The 23,892-nt window shown below is 41.3% G+C and overlaps 1 protein-coding gene across 1 annotated transcript in view; it reads right to left on the bottom strand.

Moving 5' to 3' along the window:
* Nucleotides 1–5,516: 5,516 nt before the first annotated feature.
* The window catches only part of ANKRD55 (ankyrin repeat domain 55), a 51,323-nt gene continuing 32,947 nt past the window's right edge, over nucleotides 5,517–23,892 (bottom strand). The window contains exons 9-11 of the mRNA XM_010005402.1: nucleotides 22,772–23,436; nucleotides 13,081–13,182; nucleotides 5,517–5,785 (exon numbers count right to left, since the gene is read on the bottom strand). Coding sequence (XP_010003704.1) covers nucleotides 5,517–5,785; nucleotides 13,081–13,182; nucleotides 22,772–23,436 — 1,036 coding nt within the window. The remainder of the gene's footprint in view (nucleotides 5,786–13,080; nucleotides 13,183–22,771; nucleotides 23,437–23,892) is intronic.

Here is a 23,892-nt window from a genome sequence, read left to right on the forward strand (position 1 = left end):
ACACAAGATGTCTCTTTGGAGAGCTGGAGACTGAATGAACCTTGAAGAAGCTCCAAACAGTCAGAAAAAATTACATGAATCTGGTGCTAGGAGCTGAACAGAATGGGAGGCAAAGCCTGCCTCTGGACTAAGTAATAATTTTACAGTTTGGTTTAGCTGTTCTTAGTAGTAAATCTTTGCCTTATTTCCAAGAGTTTACTACAAATAGTCGCTTCAGAAACAGGACAGGACTGGCATATTTTAAAAACTGGAAATGAAGTCTTTACAGCTATATATTTAGTATAGACTTTTTGGATAGACCTTGTATTTTTTTCTTCCTTGAATTGTATTTACTCTCAACATCTGCATATGAGACATACAGTCCCATTTCTTTTCTATCATTTAAGTGCAGCCAATTATTAATACACTGTGAGAATGTCACCCTCCATCGGTTTCAGTATATGCACAAAGCTACTTTAGGCTCAGTTGGCAAGCCAAAAGTACAGCTGAAGTTTGTGGCACTGTGTAAGCAGGGGATACGCCTGTCCTGCTCCTTACACTCTCTTGTTCTCTTACCAGACTAATCTTCCTTAAATAATCTTGATAGGGAAGTCTATGACTGTGGGGGTCTTTTGTAGTAGACATGACGGCTACAGAGACACCTTTGGAGCACTGGGCTGAGCCTTTGATCACAGAATCACAGAAAAGACTTTTAAGATCACCAAGTCCAGCCTATGACCTAACACCACCACACCAGCTAGACCATGGCACCAAGTGCCACATCCAGCCTTTCCTTGAACACATCCAGGGATGGTGTTAGTGCATTGATGTGTTCAGTTTCAGTCTGCTCCTGTGTGGTGCATAGAACTACACAACATACTTCTTCCAAAGGTTGGGATCCCACGTACTGAGCATAGAAACATGCACAAAGGTGTGGGAAGAGTCAAGTGCTCCTCTTGGACAGGTATTGACTCTGCACATTCTTTCTGGTGTTTGCAGAGCAACAGAAGGTCACACCATGATGCCAATTACCCTAAAGCAGCACAAGCAGTGAGATGGGAAATGGAAAATTACTGCAGGAGGCTTTAGCACATAGGTGTCTCCAGACCTTACTGTGCTCAGCAGCAGCTGCAGAAGGCAGGCCCTTGACAGTGCTGGCTGGCAGGGAGGGAGTTTATTTCTTGGCTCTGTGTAGCTGCTTCACATCAAGAACAACTCACTGCCCTTAGTTAGAAGTGGCTTTGATTCTGGATACTTGACAACCTCTTGTCTAAATGCCTCTGTCTTAAAGTTGAGCTTTTCCACCAATAGGGACAGCATAGGAAAATCTTTGCTTTCTCTGAAACTGAGAAACATAGGAAAACTCTATGAAAACAAAAGAAGAAATTTCCACTTATAAAATACAAAGTCAAATACTGTGTACTTTCAATAATTCTGTCTTCTTCAAAATCATTATGATTAGTATCAGGTCTATCTACTTGTGGCAGTATAATCAGATGAGCTCTTACAGCCCTGTTTACATTGTTTGGAGAGTTGCTATGCTTTTATGTCCCCAGGTGCGAACTGTGATGCTTCTGGTGTTTCGCAACTGAAAAATATATGGATTGTGCAGACTCCTCTTTGGTGATGGTAGAAGAATGCAGTATATTTGAGGTGAAGGGACAGGTATTTCCAATTTTGGCACTTGGAGAGTGTCTAAAATGCTTTATTAAGACTGAATTTTAGAGGATATAGCTTCCTGTTTAGGTATTTATACAAGAAAACTAGCCTGCTCATCAGATGCTGTGCTTATCAACAGAACAGCCTTTGAAAAATCCCTGTAATAATGGGTGATCCTTTGTTTTACATAAGAACATGTTTCTCTGTTTTAAATAATGAACTACTGCTAATCTTCTGCATGGTTTACTATGTAGTAGACCATTCAGTATCAATGTAAGTAAGCAAAATAAGTAAATGGCCTACTAGAATAAATGCTACACCGTTTTAAAAAGTATTTTAAAATTGTGTTAGTTCAAATGATACATGAAATATAAAGCATGTTCCAGTGGGGAAGTATATTGTGTTTTGGTCAGAAAACGTACCCTCTACATTTATTTATTTATTTATTTATGTAGATTTATTTTTTTTCTTAGCTCTCTCTGCCAAGCCCAAGTCCCCAGACACCTGAGTACTCTAGGAGTTAACACTCAGCTAGTGCCACAGAACAACATGCCAGAGATATTTAATCACTAGACAGAGAAAAGAAACATCTCTGTCATGACCTACTGACCAGACATTTTTTGGCAATTGCTAATCAGCTGTGTTAGCCTTTTATTGTGTCTCGTGTCATCTTCCAGGAAAGATCTGAGCAAGAGGTCAGTGTAGCTTAAGCAGGTACTGGTTCATTTGTTATCTTTCATGCAGTTTGCTGCAGTCAACAGTCTGCTCTCCTCCAGAGGTGGAAGAATTAAACTTAATTTAACTTGTTTATTTGCAGCAGAATGTAGCTGTCAAACCTAAAAGATAAGAGTAGTTCCTGGTGGGAACATTTCTGAGAATAAGTGCTTTTAATGCTTTCTATAAGCATTAATTTTTCAAAGATCTATCATTGGTAAATGGTAAACTATTTCTTTATTGTTGGTCTACAGAAGAAACACATTAGAGAAGTGACCTGGATCCTGGTTTAGATTGTCATTAATTTAAGACTATCTCTGGTTAGGTAAGTACTGTAGTCTATCCTTACCTTTAAAGAGGCAATTAGATTTGTGTTGATTTACTAAAAATGTGTATTTATTGGGTTAGAGACCAAGGGAAAAAAACATTCCTTCCTAGAAAAAGATAAGTAAAAAAGGGAGAAATTATAGGAAATAATCAGCTAGCTGATGTCTCCTGTCTTGCAAACAGATTGTATAGAGAGGCAGTGGTAATGTGTGCTTCTAGCTTCAAGTGACTGCACTTGAAGTTCTGCATTTTTGAAGGAATTTCATTTGAAAGGCAGTGTTATCTTTGATCAGAAATTGTTCACTATTCAGCTTTGTCTGCCCATGCTGCATTAATAAAGAACTGCTGAATGGAAAAACCAGAAAGCTGATTACTTCCTTTCTGGGAATGGAAGTGTCAAGCCAAAGGCGTGGGGGGATGTCTCGTTCCCTTTCTGTTTCCTGTGCTACTGGAAACACTTGAAATTTGTTCAGGCTTCCTTGGGAAGCCAACACAGACTGCTCCCATATCTCTGTCTCCAGCATGGAACCACAGCTGGCAAGCAAACGGGTGCCACCACAGCTTTTATATGATTGCCATTATGCAGCCCCAGGTCCCTGGACAGGCAGAATAACACAAAAGATGAGAGAAATTTACCCCTTCTCTCCAAGCCAATAATAGCAATGAGGATTCCCTTCTAGTCAGGAAAAAATGTAGTTGCAGCATGTGACCTGCCTCTTTTGAGGCATCTCAGTTGATAGCAAAAGGCTCAGTTTTCGTACCCACTCAAAAGGGCTAGAGCTAAAAGGGCTACTGAGTTACAAAAATTTAACCCCACTGGGATTTCTTTACTGTGCCATTTGGTCTCTCTTCTACACACCATACCTATTCCCGAGCACTGTGTTAAACTAAAGATAATGAATTTTTGCCACAATGGTTACTTTGGGCTCTTACTCTGCAAAGACAAACCTGATTTTCCTGATGTCTGTGGTTATTAACTGCCAGCCAGAGCTGTATTGAATTAGTTTTTCCTTCTCCTCTGTGCAATCTGCACTAAACCCATCTGCTGTACCTTTTGTTAGTGGATCAAGGTCTGCATTGAAGCTTGAATGCTTCTAGAAACTTCTACAATGCTTCTGGAATACTTCTACAAACCACTAGCCTCTTGTGTCAGGCCACAATGAGAGAAGTACAAAAGGGCTGGAGGCAGAATAGAGAATCTGAGGGTTACAACTGGTGGAGTTCCTGGGTAGAGAAACTCAGGGGCTCTGAAGAGCAGAGCACCTCAGGCAATGACCCTGTGGAGCAAATAGCAGTCTGCTATGCTGCAGGAGGGACTCTGGACTTTCAGTGAGGCTGGACTAAGCAAAGACAGAACATACCAGAATGGATTTTTCTTTTAACAGACCATACTTTTGTTATTCAATACTTTGTCTGTGTAGCCTCAGGGCCTAGGTGGCCTGTCAGGCCTAAGCTCATGAGAGCTCAAGAGGTTTACATGACTTGTTGAATTTGAGCTTTCTACCCTGACATTCAGATGAGATGTTTAAAAATAAAATAACCTTTTATTTGTGTGCAAAAGTTCCCAAAGTTCCCTCTTCGCTGTGTTGCGTCAGAGCAGCTGTTGTTGTGCTCTACTTCTTTCTTTCTGCGACTGTGTGTGACAGCCACCAGCCATCCTATTTACAGTCATTACCGCTAGGAAATTGGACACTGCAGCTACTGGGACATGATTATCCTTTCTTTCATGTCAGGTTTGTCTTTTACTGTGACCCAGCAAAGGAAATGTTTGTATAGCTAATAAAACATTTACCTAGAGATAAACAGAAATGCTATATCCTGGTTGAACGAGCTGCTGATGTAGAGTTAATGTAGGACAGGTTTACCAGCAATGGTGATACAGAAAGAGTGACAAAACAGGACTACCCCCCTCTTCACCCTTCCCACAGTAATGTCCACAGCTCCTGCAAAGCCAGAGGTGGGAAAGCCTCCAGAGTCATAGCAGCAAGATTTAGATAGGAGATAGGACAGTCTTGTGAAATGTTTCATCAAAGGCTTATAAGACTTGCCAAGGCTCTTGACTGAACAGCAGTCTAGTAAGATTTCCTTCTTCAGTTCGGTGATCAAAGGGATGAAATAATGCCTAATGACTCAGAAATGTGCAATCCTTGTTTTATGAAAATAACAATACACAGTTGCATTCTTCTCATTGAGGAATATGAAGAATTAAATGAGAGAGACATAAATCTTTTAGTGCTTTGAACAGCTTTGAACAGTGTGTGCTATAACCCCTTCTGTCCCACAGGGATTAGTGTTTTGTTGCACTTTTAAAATCTTGTTGAACGCACAAACCCCACAAACTTATAACGTACTAAATATGTGAAAGACAAAGAGCCAAAATCCCTCATTTTCTAAAACTGCCTTTTATTTTGATCTTATTGTTTTAATCTTAAAAAGGTATTTTTGATGGCACACAGCCTTATAATCAGCACCTTTGCATTTACAGAGAATCCCTAACAATTTACTTTTCCCTAATTCTGACTTTTAAATCTTGCAGAAAACCTTGCTTTTTGTTTCTGTTTTCTAAGAAGGGTTTAACAGCACATTGCTGCAACAAGATTGCATGTTATGAGGATTCCACTCACAAAATAGATTTACAGCTCATTAAACATTGAATGAAAATGCCTATGTGAATACACAGTACAGCTTTTGTGATGTGCCACCCTTTCTTGGTTTTTGTTCATTTACACTCCCATGAACAAGAGCATCTTTAGTGCATATTTATGAGATATTACTGTACAGTTATTATGTAACACGTTCTTAGCTATATTTCAACTGATTGAGACCGGTGCAATGAATTAATTTAGAGTGTCTGGTTTGGTGAAAGCTTTCTCAAGCTCTTCTGCTGGATTAGATTTCTTCTGGCTTGGGATAGCAGGTAGGACACGGCTTGGTTTCAGAGGGTCTCCTGATAGACCAGGCAAGAAAGAATAGAGCAAATGACTCTGAGAATGTCCCTTTTTCTGGGATCTGGAGGTTGGGGCTGGTGGGAGAATAACTGCACCAGTCCTTAGGGGATCTAAAGGCAGGGACTTAAACTTCTTAGCACCCTGAGATGGTAGTTGAACTAGAGGGAAAAGAAAAAGAGAAAGAGTGCACAGAAGGTGAAAAACATGACATTTTTACAAATGATTTTGCTAATTTCTCTTAAGTGTTGTTTGTCTTGAGTTGTGTGTGCTGAAAACTGCATTTGAATAATGTGATCAAAATATGAGTAAAGAATTGCTAAAGCCTGGCAGTGCTTATCTTCAGCTAAAGAAAACAACTCCACTATTAAGCTATTTACCTGGTGTTTGGTGATCCATAAGATTTGGTAAGTTCAAAGGTTTACTTCTGATAAACTGAGAATCTCTGGTTTGTCTGAAGGAGACTCGGTCTGTTTGGAGAGGTTTTTGATTAACTGAGAATCTATGGTTTGTCTGAAGGAGACTTGGTCTGTTTGGAGAGATTTCCACAAGATATTTTGTCATCTAAAACCACAGGCTGGCTGAAATAGAGATGTTTCTTGAGAATATATAATTAAAAACCTTTGTGGGAGGGTGTTTTATTACCCAGGGTAAATTCTGCTTAAAATCTTAGGTAGATGAAATGGAATAACATAGGACACTGTGTCTGGATTGCTCTAGGCACAATCATGAAGGCAGGTCCCCACATGCTCTGTAGGTCAAAAGACACCAAAGTAGCCCACTACCCTGTAGTACACTAAAACTCATGCTGAAACACAGGTGCCACAAGTGTCATATGTCGCATGTGTATCAGCAATCTTCTAAGAAACTGTGGATTTAGATTATCCTTAATGTACACCTTACACTCAGCAGTGCTTTAAAATAAGCATAATTCTGTGTCTTCTCTGAATTGAAATCTTTAAGCTCCTTCATTCAGTCAACTCACTAATTTCCTAATTTTTTAAAAGGAGAATTCAAAACTTTAACTGTAAACCTATTTTTCTCTGCCTTGAAATTTATTATGAATTGCATTAGCTTCTTTTAATATAATTCTCCCTTTTACCCACAAGCTCTTTGTATACAAACAGTTCAGGTTTTCCGTTTAACCATATAAACAGTTCCCTACTGGAGTTAACACCATCTCTGTTTTGGCTACAGAATCTCCCTTGAAATTTTTCATCTTAATTTTCCCTTGGTGGCATTCTTGTTCCACCTGTGATTTCGTTCCATCTGCATCTGTTGTAATGAGCATATGAGAGGCTATTAATGTTTTCCTCTGAGATGTTCTAGTTTTAGTTTCATTTTACTAGTCATGGCAGCCTCCAGAAAGTTATTTGGATTCTCTATGTATTTTGCTGGCTTTCTAGTGGTCAGGTATTAAAAATCATTCTCTGAACCTACTGCTTGTCCTCAGATTGGTAACATGCATATGCCCTGGTTCTTTACATGCAGTAGGAATTCTGCTACAGAGCACTCTGCTCAAAAGGTGACCATTGCAGCCAGACATTATCATCAAGTTTCCTAGTCAATTCCAACAAAAACTTGAGTGTTCATGCTTGCATTTTTCCTGATACCCCCTTTGATTATTCCCTTTTCATAATCTTTGTCAGAAATTTTTCTGGTGCAGGTTCAGGGTAATTCTACAGAAATGAGGAATGGAGAGGAGTATTTCTCTTAACCCAGTGAAAATCTTGTGTAAATTCAACAAGCTAATCTGAAGTTAATCTAGATTTGGACTCTTTTAATAAACTGAAAAATGAACTGATTTTTATTAGAAATAACCACCTAGTCAAGTGGTATGAACTAAATAAGTATGGCAGTCAATGCATCCGAGATAAACTGGACAAGTCAATTTTGATGTTAAGAAAAATCCCCAACCAAACTGAACGTTTAGCACACTTAAGGAACCAATGGGTAGAATAGTTTCTTGAGGACTGTAGAATAAAAAGACAAGTAAAGAAGACTTAACGAATTTGAAGTCAGTTAACCTAACCTAAAAATTCCTGAATACCAAAAATCCTGCCCACAGTTGGTGTTTCTGGGAAGTGAATCACGGAAGCGATGGAGCTTGCCTTGTTGCTGCTCATCAAGCAACATCAAAAAGAGCAACTGGGACACTGGTGGAGTGGATGCAGAAGTGAAAAATGATGTTATTTTAATAAGGAAGCATTATTAAAATTTGTCACAAGTTTTCATTAAAAATAAGGTGGATCCATTACTATAATGTGGATACACACCTGATGGAAAAAGGCATTCAAGGTGTAATTTTGCCAGAGAAGAGTTTTGCAATCCAAAACGACCTCGATGAATTGGAGAAACAGTAGGAAATACAGACAACAAAACTCAGGCAAATGCAAACCACTACACTTAGGGAAAACAAAAAAAGCAAGCCCAAACACCAAGGCTTCAAATGTAAATGGAAAATAAATGGCTAGGGAAGTGACAGTCCTACAGGTGCCCAAGGACAGACACAGTGCCTGAGTCAGAAATATACTGAACAAGTTCAAGAAGAAACTCTGCAGCTTCCATGCCTCTGCAAAGCAGAAGCACACCAGTTGTGTCATGCAAGCCCTTCTGTGTCTGTAGATCCATGTAGTGTGCAATTAATGCCAGAAATTGGCCCTAGTGAAAACAAATGTTACCTCTCTGAAAGAGCTTTGCATGTATGTAGTTTTTTATTACATACATAGTGCAGAAGAGGCTGAATTTCTTCTTGCCAGATTCTCCCGTACCATGTACCTTATACTGATTTCATAATTCATTATTTATTTATCAGGAGCAGTACTTGTTTAAGACTCACCAGGTATCTGTTTGAGGCAAATAAAATCTTTATAGAGAGGATTTTAAAAATTGGTAGGTTTGTTTGTTTGTTAAATTTTCATGCTAATTTCAGTAAAATTCATGTTGTGATGGCCTGAGCAGGCACTACATCTGCCTGGCTTTCAGTTATGTTTGGTAATTCATGTGCCATATTCATGGTTCATTCATGTTCAGAAATTCAGGAAATCACTTAATTCTCCTTTCCATGAAAAAAAACCCCAACAAAAATATTAATAATTTGCTTTAGTTCATGTCAAGTTTGTGCAAATCAGGCATGGATAAACACAATAAATGAGCTCATTTGTTTCCTGGCACATGATGGAATGCTTTGAATTCACTGAAATTGGTGTGTCAATCAAATGCATTTCTACCTAGTCCTATGTACTGTACCCAGTTTAGGATATTCAATGAGGACATCAGGACTGGTTTGTAATAATACATATAATGACTGGTATGACAAGCCTGGGCCCAGCACTGGGGTCTGTGAGACAGAACACTTAAGGCTAGGTGCTACACATCCAGAAGCTAAACATCAGCAAAAGCACCAATACTGAAGTTCAGAGTCCAGAGTCAGCTACTGAAGACCTCCTGAGAGAGTAAGAGCTACTGATTCAAGGAGCTTTTTCCATTCAGTAGTGACTCTTGAGTGGCTGCTATTAAAAACAAGGCTGTCAGGCAGCCACTGCCAGAGGGTTATATGCTCCAGTAGAGGTATGGCTCTTATATTCTCTTCCTTTTTTAATCAATGGGCCACGACAGCCCTCTACAGAGGGTAAGATGCTTTGTAGAATCCTTTGCTTGGGAATGAAGAAAATTCAACTCATGATGAATAAGAGCAAAACCAAACAACTGATCCCCAGAAAATACTGGTAAATGACCTGCAGAAATAGACTCTCTTTTTTTTTTTCCTTCATTCAACAAATCTCACCATGGCTTCAGACCTTCTAAGCCACATGAAGAGTGATAGCAGCAGAGTCCTCTAGAAGTTCCATATTTGTTTGGAAATTTATTCTGGCATTGTGTGAGTGGTGTGTGATAGCTGTAAGCCTGTCTTCTGGGTGTCCTTGGCAGAGTCACGTAATGAGCTAGAAATGGTGTGCTGGGACTAGAGCAGCAGGGTGCAGAGTAACAGAGATGCCAGGCTGTGCTGAGGCTAATCAAGGAGTCATGTGAGGGACATCTTTGACCCTAGGAACATACAGGGAGTAGCAGTTTAAAAACTGTATTTTAAAGTCACTCAAGTAGTCTTTTCCTAGGCTACTGTTTCATTCCTATTATCCTCTTTCTAACTTGTATTTTTAGATATTTTTGCTTAGAGAGTAAAGCATCTCTTCCTTATTTTTCATTGCCCTTCCTTTTTTTGCGGAGATGTTTCTTCTTCTCTTTATCTCTGAGTAGTTTCAGTTCTCTTTCTAATTTATGTTTCTTTTATTGTCCTAGCTTGCTTCCCCCCCCCCCCACTGGCTTTGTTGCATTTCTCACCTTGTATAATGGAAATATTAGAGAAACATAAGTATTTACATTCAAACTTAATTGCTAAAGCCATTTGCTTGGATAAAGGCTGTGTACAGAACAGTAATATTTTTAGGCCTGGATGAGTGATAGGAGAACTCTTGGCTCTGAAACAGTTACTTGGAAAGCTCCAGGATCAAATGTGTCATTTGTGTTATCAAAGAAGAAATGTCATCTCATTTACAAATAACTTTGCTTTTCTTTTACTGGCTTGAAATCATGTTCAAGGAGCAATGGCATGTGGATAAATGTGCTGCATTAATTAAAACATGATTATTAATTGTTACAATTGTATCTCCGTTGTAAAATGCATTTTTTTAGCATGAGACTATAGAGCTAAAATCCTGGATGTTTGTATAAATTCCTGCAAGTAACATGAAAAAGTGATTATGAAATATTTTTTTTTAGGATTTTGTTTACAACTATGTTTTAAGTAGAAGAGACAGAGAACATTATTGGAAAGCTTAAAAACAGAAGACTTGGAGCTGGGGTTTTGAGAGAATTTGGATTATTTTCTTTTCTGAGAAGGCAGAGAATACCATCTCAGCGTTCCACATATCTCTACTTTTCTTTTTCTTCACATATTTACTGTGCAGCAGCAGTGCAGGATTCTGTTTCCCCTACCCAACTGATGTTCCCTATAAAGCCACCTCTGCTGTTTCGTTTTCAGCAATCTTATTATAATTGCAGAATTGCTTCTGAAACTCAGATCATAAGAGGTAATGAATCTCAAATCTAGCTCTGAAATGTGAATGCTTTAGGACCTAGCTGATGTGTAGGATAATAAATAGTAAACTGCAAATCCTCATCCAAAATACACTGGGGGATTTGTGCTTAGCAGAGCCTAGGAATGTGAGGGCAGGACACTGCTTGGAGTAGGGCTAGTGTTGCTGGCTGGATTCAGCCTGGAACACTCAGTAAGTCTTGACACTCTGCTGGAGTTGTGGGAGTGGGGTAGGGCTCCTTGCTCTTCGGGACCTTGCTTCGTTTCGCCTTGGGAATGAGAAGATGGCTGAAAGTGCAGAGGAAATATAGGCTGTTGCTCTCTCAATCCCTTTATATTAGCTCCCATGCTACAGAAGCTACCCAAAACAGTTGCTCTTAGAATGAGAGAAATTAATTATTTCCATTCTCATGTAAAAGCTTGTTATTCATCATGCTTAAGACACAAAGAAATAGAATATATTTTAATCTATGTAACATTCAGAAACTGACAATTTTTTTTTTAAACCTTATGATCTTGTTCTTATCCTTTTTCTCTCAAGTTTTTGCTTGCAAAAGGAAAGAAAAATCAGTGTAATGGTATTTTTCATGCTGTCTGCAGGCAGTCATTCCTTATCCTCGCTTTTGTCTCACATGTGGAACCTTTCTCTGTCATACAGACATTAGGATGTTGTCATCCATCTCTTTACATCCTGAAAGTGACCATGTTACATCATGTCCTGCCCCCTGAGAGAAGCTACCAGAGTCATACAGGCGTATGCAATAGAGAGTGAAACTTAGAATGAAAACTCCTGTGACTGCGAGAATTCCAGTCACCTCTGCATTGGAAAACAAATGTAGAACCAGTCTTTTTTCTGTATACATCACAGTGTACATCACTTCCACTAGGCCAACTCTATCAAACCCATTGGAGAAAAAGGTTGTGGTCACACAGTCCAGCTGGACCTGGGCCAGTCACTAGTGGAATACCACCCAAATTGATACTGGGGCTAATACTATTTAATATCTTCATTAGTGGCTTGTACAATGGGGCAGAGTGCATCTTCTGCAAGTTTGTAAATGATATGAAATGGAGGAGTGGCTGATAGAGCAGATGAGCATTCTGCCATTCAGAGAGACCTTGACAGGCTGAAGAAATGGATGGACAAGACTCTTACAAAAGGAAACATGAAGTCCTGCACCTGGGGAGGAATAACTCCCTGCACAAATCCATGTTGAGGATCAAGCAGCTGAAAAGGAGCTTGTCAGAAAGGGACCTGGGGACCCTGACAGACAAGATGACCATGAACCAGCAATGTGTCCCTGCAGCAAAGACAGCCAACAGCATCTGAGGCTGCATCAGGAGAAGCATTCCCAGCAGATTGTGGGAGCACTGGTGAGACACATCTGGGGTGTTGGGTCCCAGTGCTGGTACCCCGGTACAAGAAAAACATGGACATACTGGAGCAAGTCCAATGATGATTAAGGGATTGGAGTGTCCAGCCTAAAAGGGGAGGTTGAAAGAGCTGGGGCTGTTCAGCCTTAAGAAAAGAAGGCAGCTCTGGGGATCTTGTCAATACATATAAATGCCTGATTGAGCAGAGTAATGAACACTCTTTTCAGTGGTATCCTATGAAGGGAAAAGGGTCAATGGGCACAATCAGGTAAAAAGAAGCTTTTTTCTCTGAGGGTGATGAAACACTGGAACAGGTTGCCCAAAGAAGTTGTGTAGTCCCCAGAATCATCCTGGATGGAAAGGATCTTGAAGATCATCAAGTCCAACCATAGCCTAAATCCCCCTACCATCACCTAATCTACCCTTTCAGTGCTTATGTCATGTCCCTAAGCACCACATCTCTATTTCTTTTAAGTACTTCCAGGGATGGTGACTCCACCACCTCCCTGGGCAGCCTGTTCCACTATCTAACCAATCTTTGGGTAAAGAAATTCTTTCTAATATCCAGTCTAAGCCTCCCATAATGCAACTTTAGGCCATTTCCTCTTGTCCTGTCATTATTTACTTGAGAGAAGAGGCCAATTCCCACCTCCCTAAAACCTCCTTTCAGATAGTTGTAGAGAGCAATCGGGTCTCCCCTCAGCCTCCTCTTCTTCAAACTAAACAATCCCAGTTCCCTCAGCTTCTCCTCACAGGAAAAATATCTTAGAGGTATTTAAAACCTAATTGGATGTGATCCTGAGCAACTTGCTGTTGGTAACCTCTCTATGGGCATGGGGATTGGACTAGACAGTCTCCAACGATACTCTTCAAACTCAGCCATTCTATGATGCTGTGAAAAAGCACATGGAACCTGTCTCAAGCCCTCAGATGCCAGTGATGGAGGCAACCAGTATCATGGTGTAACTGAGACTTACTTGTACTTACTTTTGTGAGCACAATGGTTGGGTATAGGACCCAGGCTGTTTTGTACAGGAGTAAGATTTTTTATTTTGGGCTGGTCTACAGACATGTGTTGAAAATTTTTACCTGTAAAACAAAAAGATAAACTGTTACCATATGAAAATATTTGTAAGTAATATGGTGCACTGTAGATCTATGGCTTCTATAAAAGAAGACAATTTACATAGTAATTTTCAGAACTATTTAATAACAAGAAATCACTGACTGAAAAAAACGGTTCCTTTTGTTCTCTTTACATTAATTAAAAAAGTAACTCATTTACTATAACCTTTGTGTGTACCCTTATTACTTGCTCTCAAATAATATAGTAATCGGTCTTAAAACATGCACAGTCCAGAAGCTGGTTCCATGTAAGACTAATTGGATACTATTTTTGTAGAAATATTCAACTAAATGGATTTTATTTCAGAATCAAAGCTTTAGTCTGCAAACTTCTCTAATAAGGTCTTAGTGTTTCCAAGTACTACAGCACAAATGGAGTTCAGCTGCTGGTTGGAAAATGAGACTGGTGGAAGTCAATCAGCAGTAAAGATGAGCTTTGAGAGGGTTATGCTGCATATTAAAACACAGCAGAACTGTTATAAGCTGATACTGAGTCTTATTAAACTGTGTTTATGGCAATCTCATTTTTTACCAGGAAGAACAGATAACTGGAAAATGAAAGGTTAATTGTCTAACTGGCATTTCATTGGCTATGATTTAAGTTTACTTTGGTTTAGTACCATAAAAAAAATGCTCTCTTAGATGATGCAATTTATTTAATTACATAAATTACACATCAAGTATTATTTAAAAAGTAGAAACTCAAGCACCAAATCAGTATTTTCGCTAGATCCATTTCCTGAGTTGATCTTATTTTGTGATGTTTGAATCCCTCAAATTTTTCTTTTTTTGTTATCCCCAGATCTGAGGTGAGCCTTGAAAGGAGCCTCAAATTGTCTTGCCAAGCAGCTACTCATCCACCATGGTGTTTCAGCATAGCTCACTGCAGGGCAAGCATCTGCTCTATTGGCACAGGGAGACATAGGCTGGATGCAGAGGGACATCTTAAGCAGTTTGAAGAAATGAAATTATATAAATTGCCTTTGCAACTTGGGTCACTTTTGGTACTTGAAAATACTTAAGCATTGCTGGACTGTGCAAGGTAAAGCTATAGAAAAATAGTTGTAGAACAGTTTCCTAGAGATACCCTGAAGTAGTTTTCAAGACTGCTGTAACTGTTACTGACTAAATGGATTCTGTGTGAAAGGAGCTAAAATGGTATTTATCAGACAAAATCCCATGTTATAGTGCAGCCTTCAGCTCAGCATGGGGTAAAGTTTATAGACCTTGGAACAATGTACTGGGCTCCGTGGGTAATGCTGATGAGGTCTGGGTTAAAGCCCATCTATTATAGATGAGATGTGTCTAAAAGAAACATTCTTTAGTCTCCTTTCCCCATGTTTTACTCTTTATTTAGTCTTTAACATTTCTCCGGGGTGACTAAAAAGTGGGTGTAAAAGTTGGTAAATTTATTCTACAGACATCACATCTGTTGTGCACAAAGAAACAAATATATCAATTCCAAAATAGCAGACTCAAGCCTGCTGCTCCCATTAGTGCAATTTGAGTTATATTGTTTTCATGATGCTTATGCTGAGAACTAATGGCTTATTATATATGTACCATTATGGCTTTGATGATGGGAGGTTGTTTTTTTTTCATGTTTATTTCATAAATGGGGATATCTGGCAGCAAAACAACAGTGCGAAGCATAATCATCTTCAGTCCTTCAGTTTGAGAAAGAAAAAGCCACACTCATCAGCTTTGTTCTACCCTTTCCTGGCCAAGAACTGCCTCCTGTTGGACTATACCATACTGATAATGCCAACATAAGCTGTCTCCCTGAAGCCTGGGTTAGGGATATTATAAGGAAACTCCCTGGTCTGGTGTGGCCCTCAGACTACTAGCTGCTTTTGGCTATCCAAGCTGGCAGTGACGAGATTACAAGAGAAGTCCAAAAGCAATTAAAAAGGACTTCAGGTCATTGGAGAGACTGGCTCCAGGATCGGGAGCACAGGTAGTGTTTTCCTCAGTCCCTTCCATCCAGGGAGGTATACTGGAAGAAACAGGAAAACACGTGATTAACACAAGGGTCAGAGGCTGCTGCCATTGACAGAATTTCAGGTTTTTTGATCACAGGGAGGTTTACACAACACCATGTCTACTGGCAACAGATGGGGTTCAGCTTTCTTAGAGGGGAAAATGGATTATTGTGCATGAATTGGTGCGGGTCATAGAAAGGTCTTTGAACTAGACTTGAAGGGGGAGGGGGATAGGACAGCATGCTGGTGCTAAAAAGGCCCAGCTCAAGTGCATTTATACCAATGCATGCAGCATGGGCAAGAAACAGAAGGAGCTAGAAGCCACTGTGCACCAGGACAGCTATGACATAATTGCCATCACAGAAACATGGTGGGATGATTGCCATGACTGGAGTACTGCAATGAATGGCTATAAGCTCTTCAGAAGGGATAGGCAGGGAAGGAGAGGTGGTGGAGTGGCACTGTATGTTAGGCAGTGTTTTGACTGCATAGAACTTGAAAAGTGTGATGGTACAGTCCAGTGCTTATAGGTAAGGAAGGCCAACAAGGCAGACATTCTGTTGGGAGTGTGTTACAGATCACCCAGCCAAGATGAGGCATTCTACATGTGGTTGGCAGAAGTCTCCAAGTTGCTGGCCCTTGTTTTCATGGGGGACTTCAATTTACCAGACATCTACTTGAAATACATCACAACAGAGATGCAGCAATCTATGAGGTTCCTGGAGCGTGTGGAAGGTAACTTGCTGGCACAGCTGGTAAATGAACCTACCAGGGGAGGTGCATGGCTAGACCTACGGTTTAGAGACAGGGAAGGACTGCTGGGTGATGTGGTGGTCGGAGGCTGTCTTGGGCTTACTGACCATGAAAGGACAGAATTCTCAGTTCTTGGTGAAGTAAGGATGGGAGACAGTCCTGAAGGGCCCAGGAAGGCTGGAAAAAAGTCTTAGAGGTGCAGGAGCAGGCTGTCCCCATGTATCACAAAATGAGCTATCGGGGAAGACAACCAGCCTGGCTGAACAGGGATCTCTTGCAAGGACTCAGGAAAAAAAGGAGAGTCTACTGCCTTTGGAAGAGGGGGCAGGCAACTCAAGAAGAGTACAGGGATCTGGCTAGGTCATGCAAAAAGGCAAAAGCACACCTAGAACTCAACCTGGCCACTGCTGTGAGGGAAAACAAAAAAGACTTTTCCAAATGTTAACAACAAAAAGATAGTGAAGGAGAATGTCAACCTTTTGTTGGATGCAGGGGGGAACACTGCTCTCAAGGATGAGGAAAACGCTGAAGTGCTGAATGCCTTCTTTGCCTCAGTCTTTAATAGTCAGATATCCTCAGGATATCCTCAGGATATTCAAACTCCTGATAGTGGTGGAGAGCAACAGCAACTCTCTATAATCCAGGAGGAAGCAGTGAACAACCTGTTATGCCACCTGGACACTCACAAGTCTAGGGGGCTGGTGGGATTCACCCAAGAGTGCTGAGGGGGCTGGAAGAGGAGCTTGCCAAGCTGCTCTCCATCACCTATCAGCAGTCCTGGTTAACAGGGGAGGTGCCAGATGATTGGAGGCTTGCCAACATGACACCCATCTACAAAAAGGGCTGAAAGGAAGATCTGGGGAATTAAGACTTGTCAGCCTGATCTCAGTACTGGGGAAGGTCACAGCAGTTCATCTTGGGTGAGCTCACGTGGCAAGTGCAGGATAGCAGTGAGATCAGGCCCAGCCAGCATGGATTCATGAAAAGCAGGTCCTACTTGACCAACCTGATCTCCTTCTGTGACCAGGTGACCCACCTATTGGATAAGGGGAAGTTTCTGGACATTATCTGCCCAGACTTTAGTAGGGCCTTTGACACTGCCTCCCAGTGCATTCTCCTTGAGAAACTAGCAGCCCATGGCAAAGACAGGTGGACTCTTCGGTGGATTAAAAACTGGCTGGATGGCCAGGCCCAAGGAGTTGTGATAAATGGAGTTAAATCCAGCTGGTGGCTGGTCACAGGTGGTGTCCACCAGGGCTTGGTACTGACGCCAGTTCTGTTTAATATTTTTATCAATTATTTGGATGAGGGGATTGAGTGCACCCTCAGTAAGTTTGCAGACAACACTAAATTGAACAGAGTGTTGATCTGCTTGAGGGTAGGAAGGCACTGCAGAGTCATCTGGACAGGTTAGATTGATGGGCTGAGGTCAATGGAATGAGGTTTAACCGCACCAAGGGCCGGGTCCTGCACTATGGTCACAATAACCCCAAGCAATGCTACAGGCTTAGGGGAAGAGTGGTTGGAAAGCAGCCTGGTGGAAAAAGGATCTGGGAGTACTGGTGGGTGGCTGGCTGAACATGAGTCAGCAGTGTGCCCAAGTGGCCAAGAAGGCTGATGGCATCCTAGTCTGTATCAAAACCAGCATGTCCAGCAGGAGTAGGGAAGTGATCATGACCCTGTACTGGCACTGGTGAGGCCACAGCTTGAGTAGTGTGTTCACTTCTGCATGCCACAGTACAAGGCATTGAGGTCCAGGAGCTTGCCCAGAGAAGAGCAATGGGGATGGTGAGGTGCTTGGAGGGCATGTCATATGAGGAGAGGCTGAGGGATCTGGGTTGTTTAGTCTGAAGAAGAGAAGGCTCAGGGGAGATCTTACTGCTTGCTACAATTACCTGAAGGGAGGTTGTAGAGAGGCCAGTGTTGATCTCTTATTCCAAGTAACTAGCAATAAGATGAGAGGAAATGGGTTTAAGTTGTGCCAGGGGAGGTTTAGGTTGGGAATGGGCTGCCAAGGGAGGTGGTGGAGTTGCCATCCGTGAAGGTGTTCAAGAAGTGTTCAGATGTGGCACTTCACAATATAGTTCAGTGGTTGTGGTAGTTGGATTACGGTTGGACTCAATGATCTTGAAGGTCTCCTCTAAACATAATGATTCTATAATTCTATTCTTACTATACTGCTGTACTTCTTAGCATCTTACTCTGCTGCACCTGGAGACATTTTGATAACACCAATGGCCATGCGCCTGGGCTGGCAGATGGGCAGGGCATCACTGCTGTTTCTGCACTGCTGTACACGATGGGCTGGAACTCTGGGGTGAAAGTGAGTTGAAGAGACCGTGACCTCTCGATGAGCCCATGTAGAACATCCCAAAGTGTTTGTGGCCATAGGTAAGCCCATGCCAGACCAGGTACATCTTGATGCATCTGTGGCCATGGTTATGTCCATGCTGCAGCAGGTGTACCTCTGAAGGGACTGTGGCCTTAAAAGGTATACCTTGAAGCATCATATAATACAGTAATTGGTCTTAGTAGTCCATGGTCCAGTAGCTAGGTCCATGTAAGGGTAATTGGATACTACATTTGTAGAAATGGGTCTTGAAGCATCAGTGGCTGTGAGTGGGGTCATGCTGGAGCATCTCAAAGCGTGGCAGCATGGATAACCCTACAGCAGAGCAGGTACACCCCGAGTGACAGCAGCCTTAGGTAAGGCCGTGCTGGAGCAGGTTTACTCCTGAAGGGTTTGTGGCTGTGGGTAAGGCCACACTGGAGCAGGTATGTCTCTGAAGGCACTGTGGCTCATGGAGAAGAGCATGCTGCAACAGGTGCACCTCAAAGTGACTGGGGCTGTGTGTTAAGTCTGTGCAGCAACCAGTATACCCCTGAAGAGACTGTGGTTCATAGATAAGGCTTCACTTAGAGCAGGTACACCGCTACGGGACTGCAGTCCATGGGTAAGTCCAAGCCAGAGCAGGGGCAAGGGAAGGAGTTCATTGCAATGTTAAACCCTGTGGTCTGGTCGAAAGGGACCAGGGGTGAAGATTTTAATGGAAATATCTATCAATCATTTTAACCCATGACTTGAATTGCACATTGAAGGAACTACTATAGCAGGAACCCCCCAAACCCATGGAGGACAAGCCTTAAAAGAAGCACTGCAAGTGCAGCACTGACCTCACCTGACTTTGGTGCCCAGTAATTCCATGCAACAACATCACCTAAGGTTATTGCCTAAATTAACTCAGTGGATATTTTGTGGACATTTTACAGACATTTTACTGGGGTATTCCACAGACCAAGGGAATTATATCTGTGTATTATATCAAAGGATGGGAAGGGTGGTGGGGATATATGATGATGTATTGAATAGTATGGGACCTTAGCATAACATAAATGGTATGGAACAAGGGGTGGAAAATGTGCTGGTTTTGGCTGAAGGAGGCTTAATTTTCTTCATAGTAGGTAGTGTGGGGCAATGTTTTGGATTTATGCTGGAAATAGTGTTGATGATACAGAGATGTTCTTGTTATTGCCGAGCAGTGCTCAGACATAAATACAAAATGCTTCAGATTGTGGGTGCCAGCTCAGTAGTGTTGCTGGCAAGCATTCTTGCAATATTGACAGTAGTTTTTTGTAGGTTTTTTAGTCTACCTTTGCTCTCCCCAGTGGAGGGCAAGACAAAGTAGTTAACTCGAGCGAAACCAGTGGCATGATAGTAAAGTGAGTCTCACTGCTACCCACAGCAATCTCCCCCCTTTGTGTAAGTGCTAAGGGTCAGCTACTAAATTGCTTCATCTTTCATTTCCAGGAGCACAGAACACAGAACAAAAAAACCTCAAAAAATCCCCATCTATGTGCCAGCTGCCTTAGTAGCAGTAAGCACAAAAAGTAGCTCTGTCTTTAATAAAACTCATAGTCATGCAAGACAATCAACACTTTGTGTTAGCTAGGAAAATAATTTTCAGACTGAGTTTCCTTAGTTTATTGATACCCACAATCCTGCCCTGGATATTTAGTGATTAGGATATTACAAGTAGCCTCCACAATCATGACTTGAGAAATGGAGTGTTAACACTTCAGTGTCCTTCAATCTCCAGATGTTGGTTTTTTCTGTCAGCTAGGCCTCCTGCAGAAAAAAACAACCAGGAAATAGCTTTTCTCTGAGAGAGCTGCCTGCACAGTACTGCTGGCTGGGCTGAAGCCAGACTTACTTTGCTTCTGATCCTTTTAAGTCCTGCAGGCACAGTGGACTGTGACCTGGAACCCCTGAAGCTCATACAGTAAATGCAGTTCTAATTCACAGCAAGTCAGGTGGCTTTAAATACAGGGCCAGACAGATTTATACCACACATATAGGTGTGAAGAGGGACAAGCAGATCTTTTTATCATGAGGAAATGTTAGACAGTATCTGGATTGTGCAATGCATTTTCTGTCAGACACTCTCTGCCTCCTTACAAGCTTTTAATTCACATGCTTCAGTGCAAGTCCTTTTTGAGGAATCTTTTTATTATTGGAAAGTTTTGTTAAAGGGAGATGGTACACAAAGAACCAGGTGGGGGATTTTTGTGGGGGTTTTTTTGTTGTGTTTTGTTTTTTCCTGAGAAAGATAATAAACTGCCAGAAGTAAAATTACTTAGTCTTACTTTGGACATGCAAAGACAGCTCCCATTGTAACAGTTAGAAGATTTCCCGTAATTTATACGGTTTTGCCCTCATTTATGCATGTAGACTGCTGGACCTATACTGAGTCCCTGTGTAGAACATGGAGCACTGAGTTGACTGCAGCTTTTTATCATAGGATGTTTACAGAAAACCACCTGTCTACCTGTCCTGTCCAGAGCAAACAATTATTTAACCATCCAGTATTCCACAGTCTTAAGAAAAATGTATAAGCACATTCAAATAACATGAACATGGTAGTTACTTCCACATCAAATGTATTCATAGTCCAGCTAATTTCACCAAGAAAATTCACCATAGTTGTGCTCAGGCTTGTTTTATCCAGTTTGAGATCATTCCTCCTCCTACTATCAACATGAATGATCTCAAATATCTCATCCTCACTCTACCTATTACATTTTGGTTGTAAAAAGGCCCATAGGTTTTCTTGACTTCCACATGAGAACTAAGCCTTGCAGAGTTTGTGCTGGAAGAATCCTTGCTAGTGATGGGGAGTTTGGTGTTTACATGGTTGAGTGAATAGCTGAGTGACACCTAAAGACTAGGGCTCATGTTCAGGAGGAGGAACTTTTAAAAATCTCCATCTCCATCCATCCCTGAAAAATGATTTCCAGCCTTTATTTGCACCATGTAGAATGACTTGTCCTTCTGAAATTGCCATCTCTACTTCATTATTACAGATGTAAGTGAATCCCTTTTGCTAATGAGTCAGTACTCCTAAGCAATATCATGCAAACTCAGACAGTGACCTGACCTAATTGAAGGTTCTCTTCAGACAGGGTTTCTGTTCACTGCTCTTGCACTGGAAATACAACAGCTCATGTCTGTTGGGGTGAGGGTAGATTAACTTGTTATGTAATGTTTACTCCTTGTAATGGTGTACTGGTAACTTTGGGGATTGCTCTTGCTTGCTTAGCTTTCAGTTGGGTATTACAGCGTTGGAAGGCATGCTAGATGTGTTTAATTTTGGCATGAGACTAATCCCTAGGGAGATGAAGTTGGAGACACTGATATGTAGAAGAAAACTCCAGCATGCAGGCCAGCCAGCCAGATTCATTTAAACATGGATGTAAGTCAAAGAAAATACTAGATCCCAAATCCTGCCAAACTCTGGTTTTGAGTTTACTTCAGAATTCTAATGCTCTGCTTCATTACTGTTGCAGTACAGTTTCCAAACCACAACACAGAAGCATGTAATCCATCTCTTTAAAATTAACAATTTGAATTCAGCTTTGGAGAAACGATAAGAACAGCACATTACACCGAAGAGCTGGCACTCAGGGTGGGAGGATTAGCAAAGGAGGATGAGGGGAGACCTTATCAGTCTCTACAACTAATGTAAAGAAGGTTGTAAAGAGGTGGGGATCAGTCTAATCAATGAAGTTACAAGCGATAGGACAGAGGTAATGGCCTTACGCTGTGCCATGGGAGGTTTAGATTGGATGTTAGGAAGAATCTCTTCACTCCCTGGGGCAGTGGTGGAGTTACCATCTCTGGAGGTATTTAAGAGTCATATAGCTGTAGTACTTAGGATCACGGTTCAGTTAACTTGTCCATGTTAGGTTAATGGTTAGACTTGATGATCTTGAATGTATTTTCCAATCAAGGTAATTCTGTGATTCTGTGATACAGCCTGGACTCACAATATGCCTATAAGGGAAAGTGGCATGGTGCAGAGCTGTCCAGCAGGGCACATGTGGGCTTAGGTCCAGAAGCAGCTCTCAAGCAAAGTTAGTTTTGAGTGCCCTACTCTTCCCTTGCACATCTAATTCCAGGACTAAATGCAGACAAAAAGCATCAGGCATGGCAGTGGGTGTTAATGTGCAATTCACAAAGCATATATAGAATCTGGAGGCACTTACTGTGCTCAGATACCTTTCTTGCTTCCTAACTACCTGCATTTTTGCTTTTTTCAGACCTTAAATCTCTTATTTTCCCCACCTAAGCACCTTGCTTCAGCTGTCAGCTGATGTCCTGTCCATATGCTACCTGCAATTACTATTACATACAGGGAGAAGAAACTGAAAAAGATATTAAGAAATAGAAATGTCACATGTCAGACTTACCTATTATCTCACTCAGCTTGCCACATCAGTAGAAATAATAGGATTTGGGAAATAGAGAAGGAAGAAATTACCTGATGGAGAACTGGGAAGTGAGGGAAGGCGGGGAGGGCACAAAAGCACATGGTGAGATCTATCAGAGTTTAAGCCATTTATCAGCTTGTCTGAAGGGGTCAGAGTACAGACTTTGTAGGAGAGTAGCTGGTTAGAGTCTGTGTTCCAGGGATCATTCAACAAAGTCTGGCAGCTGTTTCTGTGGTCCAGCAAGTTGTGTTCACTCCTACTCTTTTGAGACTTGTATGCAAAATGGTGGGCACTAGTGCTGGAGGAGAAGCTTGATTTTGTGCTCTGGGAAGCAGTTAGGAAGGAATTGCCCGCAGTGATTGGGGGGAGGCTCTGGGTTCTGACGGCCAGAAGTCCCTGACACTCTGTTTGCTTCTTTTCTGGTATGAGGTACTTTGTGTCCATGCTCCTTCTTTTGAAGTCAGTGGTGGTCACACACTTATCTGGAATGTCTTTGCAGTTTATGTCCATAATGCAATCAAAAGTGGTGATGATATCATCTACTTCTGAGGTCTCTTCTCTAGGATATCGTTCTCTGCTTCTTTCCTTCTGACTGTTTTTCTGATTATCTTTCTTTTTTTTGCAGGAGAAAATGTGGTTCAGCATACTGAATCGTCCTTCTTTCTTTAGAAGTCTGTTGTCCTGGGAGGGAAACTGATGAACTAGCTCAGATCTACTAAGAGTAGAAATCAAAGTGTGAAGTCATTATTGCTAAATAATGAAAAAAATACTTCCTGTGTTAGCCCATGAAATTGGGTATATACCATTCAGACACATTTACAGTGGTGGTTCAAGAAGACAGAAAATTAGGACTCCTAACTTGTAATGAACAAAGACTGCAAATGAGACAGTGTTATTTCACTCTTTATTACAGGGTTCATTGCCTTGTACTCATCCTAATGTGTGCTCAGTGCAGCTATCAGGAAAAGAAAAAACAAGCAAACTTTTCTTGCATAAGCATCTACCAGCTCTAGAATAATTATTCTTAATGGTGAGGCAAGAGCCAACAATGACTTTAACATGTTGGGATCTTTAAAGCCAAGTGGTCTTTGTATTAGGTCATATTTGGAAAATAGTATTTCCAATAGCACAGTCATTGCTAAGACTGTAACTACAGCACAGTGCCTTCCCT

The sequence above is a fragment of the Chaetura pelagica genome, unplaced genomic scaffold (assembly GCF_000747805.2).
Source record: "Chaetura pelagica isolate M959 unplaced genomic scaffold, ChaPel_1.0 scaffold37, whole genome shotgun sequence".
In the NCBI taxonomy this organism is placed as follows: Eukaryota; Metazoa; Chordata; class Aves; order Apodiformes; family Apodidae; genus Chaetura; species Chaetura pelagica.